The sequence below is a fragment of the Gavialis gangeticus genome, unplaced genomic scaffold (genome assembly GCF_001723915.1).
Source record: "Gavialis gangeticus isolate Ggan-Ray unplaced genomic scaffold, GavGan_comp1, whole genome shotgun sequence".
Classification (NCBI taxonomy): domain Eukaryota; kingdom Metazoa; phylum Chordata; order Crocodylia; family Gavialidae; genus Gavialis; species Gavialis gangeticus.
This window is the reverse complement of record NW_017728993.1, coordinates 5,515,697-5,523,997: the sequence shown is the minus strand read 5'-3', so window position 1 is coordinate 5,523,997 and position 8,301 is coordinate 5,515,697. Positions and strand designations below refer to the sequence as shown.

The window sequence follows — 8,301 nt, the reverse complement described above, 5'->3', positions numbered from 1 at the left end:
GCCCCCCCCCCCCCCGCACCTTGTGGTCTAACTAACCCAGCTGGGGTCTTGGGGGAAGCTGGGCTGGGCCTGTGAGGTGGGGGGGTCTCCATTTCTACCGCACCCCGCCCCAGCTCCTGTTAAGATACTTGGGGGGGGAGGGGAGGGAGCCCCCGCACCATCCAGGCCTGGCCTTGCTCCTCCCAAGACCCCAGCAGGGGTAGCCGGGCCAGGCTTGTGAGGCAGGGGGGCCTTCCTCATCAAGCTCCAGACACAGCAGCCACAGCTGCTGCTGTCAGGATGCTCACACAGGGAGCAGGGGGAGGGAAGAAGGGGCAGGGAGCCCCTGCTGGCCTCTTGGGGACGCTGAGCTGAGCCTGTGCAGTGGAACTGGCCAAATATCTAAAGGGCAATTACAGAGAGGACAGTGATGAGCTTTTCTCTGGTGGGCTTTCCTCAAGCTTCAGCAGAGGAAATTTAGATTAGAGATTAGGACAGGGGTGGGCAAAGTGGTGGATCTGGTTGGCAGCCGGACTCTGTTTCCCAGCAGCCCCTGCCTGCATACCTGGGGCCAGTTGCTATGGAGACCCCAGCAGTGATAGTGCAAAGCCAGGGTTTCTGGGGAAACTGGCCCCAGCAGCACTGGCAGGGCACGCAGCAGGATGCAGAGCTGCTCTGGAGCCTGGCTGGGATCTTGCGGCGGTGACAGTATGGTCTAGACCCAGGGCAGAGCCCCGATCTGCAGCCTGCATGTCCTGGTTCTGGACCATGCCATGAGATCCCAGCCAGGCTCCAGAGCAGCTCCCTACCCTGCTGCATGCCCTGTCAGCAGGGATGGGGCTAGGGAGGGGTGGGGGGGGCTATAGCCACCCCAAAACTCTCCATAGACCCCCATAGCCACCTCTCCCAGCAGGGTCACCACTGCTGCTGCTGCCTGTCCTACACAGGCAGCAGCAGCTGAGCCCACCCCGCTGCTGCCCACAACACAGCTCCCTCTTCAGCCCTTCCACTGGGAAGAGACTGGTGCTGCTGCTGCACTGCTGGGCCTGGTCTCCATGGAAACCCCAGCCCCAGCTATCACAGCATGGCTGCTGCTGGGGTCTCCATGGAAACCGACCCCAGCCACACAGGCAGGGGCTGCTGGGAAATGCAGTCCAGTGCTGGTCAGATCTGGCCTGTGGGCCAGACTTTCCTGCCACTGCTCTGGGCTAAGTCACTTGTGCAGGGGTTGCTGTAACATTGTTAGTGGCATGTTCTAGCCTGTTGCATGCATGAGGCTAGTTATTGCAACTTAGCAAAGTTTCTGGCTGTTTTTCAATTTCAGATTAGAGAATGGGACATGCATGCAAAGACCAAGCCATGCACAGAGTATACACTGGAGCCAAATACGGAGTATGAATTTCAAGTTAGATGCCGAATAATTCGTGCCAGAAGCAACTGGAGTGCGTGGAGTGTGCCCTTTATTTATCTAACCCCAGAAGCAAGTGAGTTTACACTTAGGCTTCCAAGGAGTATTTCTTGACCTCCCACTGTTATACAGCACTCATTTAGTTTTAAGTCTCAGAAGTAAGATCACACCCTTGTTTAGGGCAGTTCCTAAAGACAGTAGAAAAGGTAAAGGCTTCCAGCCATTTCACCACTGAAACATGTAGAATCCCTCAGCTATAACGCACTGCTGACCCAGGAGGGAGCAGTAAACAGATTCTCTGACTAGTGCTTGCCATTGGCTCATAGGGGGGCTAACCAGCTTGGTCTTACCTAGACGTAGCCAATAGACTATGTTGCTTGAGGCCATAGTGCAAGAAGTGAGAGCAGCAGTTGGACTGGGTGCTGCTGCACGTAGTCACTAGGTACGAAGGCTGTGTGCCGAAGGATGTGCTGAAGGGGGGCTGAAAATGTTCTTTACATTGTCTTGTACTTTCATCCCCCCTTGTACCTCAGAGCATAAACCAGGAGAGTAGCAGCATAACTTTTAAGGCAGGCTGAGGTGTGGCCTCCTTTTTAATGTGTGCCATTTCAAATTGTACATGTAAACAAGAGATGCCGTCTGAGACATTCATGTTTGTTCTTTGTACAAACTGTGTCCAATCATACACAAAGTCAATAGAGGCAGCCTATCCAGCAGTTCAAGCATGGCAGCTTCAGTCATGGTTTCAGGACTATGTTCATGGCTCAGACAAACCCTTGAAACCACTCTGTCCCAGTTCACATATTGGTAAGATGCAATGCTGCCCGTCACTGCAAAAATCTTCACACTGATAAGAATGCAGAACAGTAGCACTAAAATCCACTTTGTTCTACAATATATAGTATGATCTGGAGTTTTATCTTTAAAATCAGCGAGTACAGCATTGACTCCCCCTTTAGTCATGGAGGAGCATTAGCAGTTGGCCCTCATCCCTGCCCAAATACCCTTAAATCTTAGAATCCTGGGAGTAGCATTTCTAGGCATGATACAGCAGCACCATCTAAAGACCAATTCAGAGCACAACAAACAGAAGCCTTTCCACTGACTAAGCTTAGCTTTAGATCAGGCCTTTCATTGCTGGATATAGTTTTTAAACCTACCATTAGTACTTAGCTCCTGAGAAGAAATATAAACCCCAGCAGAATTCATGGTTTCAAGAAAGGGAACAGTTCATTTATATGGTTAGTTTGCCTCATGTTTAGAAGTACCAGGCTATTTCTGGGCATATTAATAGCACATATTTAATCACAATCAATTTCCCCAGACTCTTGTGCACTCTTGGACTGTGGAACAGCCATTTATGAACTGTGCTGTTATTCAGAGTGACACATGCCTCTGGATAAGACACAAGTGAAATCTGCAATTCTGCAAACACTTGTACATGCAAGTCATCTTATACATGCAGTTAATCTAGTCAGTGCTTGCAAAATGCTTTCCAGATGAAAGGTAGAAGGTATAATTCACGAAACTTGTGCAGATATGCTATTCACAATGCTATTATAAAGCCAGCCAAGTTGGATTTTTTTCCAAGTCTCACTAAATCATGGACCCTGTACATTAAGTGTTCTATTCTTCTTACGTTTAAAAAAGAGATCAATCAATAATCAACCCATATAAACCCACAAACTGACGAGGGACTAGTACTTTTAGCATATCATAGCAAGAACTGATCTAAATCTTGAGCTCTGTTGGACACCTCTGCTGGCAGATTCAGATTATAACATCCATGGCCAGGAAGTTGCCAGTTGATTGATCATCACATCATAGAAGAGATTTGTTACTGGCCATTATCAGAACAGACTTCTCATTCTTCTCAGAACTGTCCTGATTTCAGCCCCAAACAGTAGATTGACTCTCTAATTTAAAGAGTTTTGTAGCTATCAAATAAAATCCATAGTTTGGGAGGTGCCGGACACTGGGTGAAAGCCTGATACTGCTGAAATCAATGGATATCTTGGAATCGTTTTCAGTGCAGTATTTCACCTACTAACCTACTGATGGCTGCTTAGTCTGAATCACTGGTATTAGATACTCTGTTTCAATTATACAGGCACAGACTTATTTTTTTCATCAAGAACTTTATTAGATGCTTGATATAACTAAAGCAGAGATGCAACTTAAGAAGAACTCAAAGAAATCTGGATCTTTATAGACCCTAGGTTCATTCTAAGCAAGAGATGTGAAATATTGTGTTATGTACCTGGAGTTTATGGGGACTCTTTCCTCCAGAGAATAAAGGCATAGAGGAGAATTGAAAGACATTAATATGAAGCTCCCTCTTCCCCCAAAATTAAAATGCATATTGCAGATGAGCTATACCCCATTCCACCACTTTGTGCACATGCTTATTTCATTTAATTCACTGACAGAGGGCCTAGCCCAGACCTTCTAGGTGGCACACACAAAATCAGACCTCAAGCTATGTGGTGAAAAGCCACTCTTTAGGCACACAAATGTAGTTCGGAGAAAATCCCAATGATTCTCCTGGCAAACTTGGGAAGGAAAGAGAAGGGAGTTAAAACGTGTGAAAATACCCAACTCCAAACAATCAGTTATAGATAGGATTTGTGTTATGCCTTGAAGACAGTCATTGAGAGATGGGGGAAACTGGGAACATATGGTGCCTGTACACATCACAGGGTTTAATCTTCATTAAATTAAATAGGTGTATAAAATTTAAACTTATTTTGGAGTATCACATCAGTGTTTGCACATACTAGGTTTTCAAACAAATTAAGCCTGGTCCTCAGCCAGCACCTCAGCCAGCACCTCAAGAGAGCAGGACGGTCCCATGCTGTTCCTTTCCCAGCCTGGGACTCCCCACCCCGTGCCCTACCATGCAGTTGTGGGAGCAGTAAGCTCGCACATGGTATAAGAAGAAAAAAAAATGGAAGCAATTCAAAAGCAGCAGCAATTCAAAGGGGTGAACTACAAAAAAGTCCTAGCACCATCTAGTGGACAAAGAAGCTCACTACATAACTTTGAGTGCCTTTGTGTTTGCATGCGATGAATCCAGGGATGCCACGCTTTCATTTCCAGCGAGCCAAACTAAACTACATAAAAGGAGTTTTACTTTAATGCACCAGAAAGACTTTTAAAGCATCTGGAAAACCTGCGCATGCAAACAGTCACGCCATTGCAGCAAGAAAGGGCAAAAAACTTGGCATGTGCAAACACCCATTAAAATCAAGAGCAAAGGTGACCAAACTTATTAACTCAGGGACCAGTGATAGGTGTAGATGCAGCAGCATAAGCCTATGCACAGGTGGTAAACCCTGCCTATGGCTGGGGTCTATACTCAGGTGGTTAGCCCATCCTGAGTTTGGTGTTGCCATGGTGACACTGTTTCTAGTACCTGAGCTTTATAGTTTAAAGTGTGCTTGGGTGCAAAGTTTCTTGTGGTAGGGAGCACTGTATAGCAGGAGACTTTGGTCAAAAATTTCTTGATTCATGACCTTGTCCCAACTAAATCTAGACAGCATAGGCTTACTGTAACTGCCAGCCTGTGAAGGAGAGCCAGTGACCTACAGATTTGGCTTATGAAAGGATTATAAAATTAGTAACAGAATAGTCAGTAAAATACAAGAGTTGTTTCCTTTGACACTGTGGCAAACCTTTATGGCAACAGGTCTCTGGTGCCAGGTAATTTCTTCCTTGCTGTCTTAAGAAATTACACTAACCCTGCTCAGTTGTACTTACTTATTAGAAATGCACAGTTGCTATGATACACTGTCCTGAGAACTCCCCCAAGGGGGCAGTTGTCATTATGAAGCTGAATAAAGTCATGTAGCAAACCGTATCTGTGCTTTGTTAATTCAAATACTGATGGCAAAATCTTGTATTCCATTAATGTACTTTGAATGCAGCCCCTGCTAATGTACCTGTGGATGTGTGGAGACTAGTGGGTCCAGTATATGCAAATGGGAGCAGAGAAGTGACAGTCTTGATAAAGGTAATGCCATTTTCCTTCATAAGTCACCTGACATTAGAGTGTCTGAGAATAAGGCACACAGAGATTTTATCTGGGTAGGTCTAGAAAGCAGAAGATGTGCTGCATGTGCTCTGTATTCTACAAGATTAAGTTTATTTAAGGAAAGAATGAGGTTGTAGATGAGGAGAGATTTGCTTAATGTTAAGGAAAAATTTGTCTGTGTCTATTCTTTCAGAGAAATTATTCAGGGACATTCTTCAGGCCAAGTAGGTGACTTTTCAGACATTTCTCAATTAATAATTCTGTTGGCTCCATCACAATTTCCCTAGGAATTCTGTGAATGTGATTCATTGAAATGAAGAAAGTAATCCCCCCCAGCAGCAATCACATCCTACTTCTGTAAGAGCATTTACTTTCATTGTTTTTAGCCTCTTGTTCCAAAAGATGCCAGAGGACGAATTCTGGGATACACAGTGTACTACAAGCACCAGGGAGAAAGGTTTAACTTATGTAACACAACAGAAACCAAATGCAAAGTCCTGGTATCTGCTGAGGTGCATACTCTCCATGTGACGGCATACAATTCAAAGGGGAGTTCAAAACCAGCCAATATCACTACTGATTATCAAGGTAAGATTATCAATTTAGCATCTGTAGCTTTCACTGAAAACATCTTCTCCAGATCTCTCCAAAGCAGGAAAATACCTTTGTGAAATTCTGCTTCCATCACTTCTTTTTATAAAGGGTGCCTACAGAAGTTTGGGACCTGCTCTAACTCATGGCACTTTACAGAAAGTGCCATGAGTTAGGGCCCACCCTTCCAACCCAAGAGATGTTTGTGTTGGGGGAGAGGGTGTAGTAGCTTGCCTGTGCCAGCCCTAGCCAGCAGGTGGGGCTGCTCCAGCAGCCTCCAAAGAGGCCTGGCTGGGGGCAGGGAAGGGAGGAAGGGAGCCCCACCCTCACCTCTTGGGCTTGGCCCAGCTCCCCCCCAATACTGCAGATGGGGTGGCTGGGGGGTGGGATGGGGTGGCAAGGGGGTTCCATTCCACCCTGCCCCCAGCTCTGGTCATTCAAAGCAGCTGGCAGCTATGTGCTGGCTTCTCCCTCCCCTTTTCCACTGATAGTCTTGCAAAATGGGAAAAATTAACCCTGGAGGGAACACAAGTTCCCTAAGGTGCTCTACTTTAAAGTGCCTTCAGGTAATACCTCATTTAACCAGCGTTAATTTTCTATGCAATTAGCCATTTAAAAAGTGCTCTGCAGCCATGTAGGTGTGTTAAATCACAGCTGTGGAATGCTTTCAGGGGCCTGATCACACAAAAAATGTAACTTATATAAGCACCCAAAGTGAGCTCTCTAGAAGATTCAGGACTGTGTGCAGCCACATATTTTAAGTGGTTGTTTCTGAAAGTTTCAACAACAGGTTTAAAAAATAAGCTTTACTTTGACAGCACTAACTAGCATGAGCTGATGTAGCTGTGCTACTTAGTCATTCTCAGAACATGGGCATTTTGTATTTGTGCTCAAAGCCCTTGTGAAAATAGCCCTTTCCTTTTCCAATAAAGGGAGAGTTTCACTGTAAAATCCAGCCAATTAAAAAAAGAAAGGAATAAAAGGTAGTGTCAGGATTTACACCTGCATCTGACCCCTCACGTCAAAGGCTGTGGTTTTCTACAACCACTTTTTTCTATTTTCTAAAATATTTTCTTTCACTCAGAACCCAGGGAAAGTCCCACACAAACAGGAAGGGAAGGGCTGGTAGTAAAAATGACTAAACAGAAACTGCACAAAGTAAATAAAGTGGAAAAACAACATTTGTCCTTGGTCTTCTACAGTTATAAGAATTGTAGCTGTTTCTTGTAAAAGTAACAGATACCATTTTTAGACAGAAGAGGCATAACAAAGTACACAAATACTCCAGATCTGAAATGTCTCTCTGTATGCTCAGGCTCAGTTCATAAACTGGTGCAGAGCACAGGCAGCTTCTTAGTATGGAAGGGACCTTTTAAAGTCTTCCAGTTGTTGAAGGATTAAGGTCAAACCATCTCTTTCCTTTGTTTGTAGCCTTCCCATCCCCTACCAACATGCAGATTAAATATGAGAATCAAAGTGGGATCACTGTTAAATGGAAGCCTCCTGGACCCAGGGAGAGGTCAGTCCTGTGGTTCATAGTGGAATGGACTTCTGCATTTCAACAAAACCAGCTACAGAATTTCCACTGGAAGAAAGTCCAACACCAGGTCACAACTACATATATACAGGGTAAGATATGGTAATAGGTTTTATATTACCTACTTTCCCTAGCACATGGGAAGATATGTAGAAGCCCTTGTAGCTCAGAAGACAACAAACTACACAAAAAGAGAAAGTATATTTAAATTAAGGCCCTGTCTCTCATACTTGCCTGTTAAGGTACAACCAGGGCAGAGGAGAGCAAATGGATATTTATAGCTAATAAGCAGTATGGAAGAGAGGCATCTGTATATTTAGCTACAAGGAGTGGGAGAGTAGGAGAGAAGGTTGTAATATATAGTGCAGTAATTGTTTTCTGTGCTAACTGCAGATGCTCTTCTTTCCTGTATAAGAGGACAAAACGTGTAGTCCTTACTCAGACAAAATTCCCACTGAACCCATGAGTCCAACAGAGTCCAAAATGCATCCCATTATGTTAATACAGGGTTTCTAGCCCACTTATTTTATTGCCATATGCTTATTGGTAGGGCTGTGCAATGCTTTGGTAGCTGATTCAATTCGGAGGAGATTCGGCTTGATTTGGGGGCTGGATCTCCAAATCTGAATTGAATTGGGAGACCCGTTAAAAGGTCCAAATCTAGTCAGAAGCCTCTGAATCAATTTGGAAGCCTCTGAATTGATTTGGAGATGTGGGCAGTCCCCACTCACTGCCACAGGGAGCTGGACCTGG

At 45.0% G+C, this 8,301-nt stretch overlaps 1 protein-coding gene across 1 annotated transcript in view; it reads left to right on the top strand.

The window, feature by feature from the left end:
* IL23R (interleukin 23 receptor) overlaps window positions 1-8,301 on the top strand; it is a 44,804-nt gene that overhangs the window by 12,632 nt on the left and 23,871 nt on the right. Inside the window, 4 exon segments of the mRNA XM_019528288.1 lie at window positions 1,304-1,463; window positions 5,314-5,399; window positions 5,807-6,008; window positions 7,443-7,640. Of these exon segments, the coding sequence (XP_019383833.1) occupies window positions 1,304-1,463; window positions 5,314-5,399; window positions 5,807-6,008; window positions 7,443-7,640 (646 nt within the window).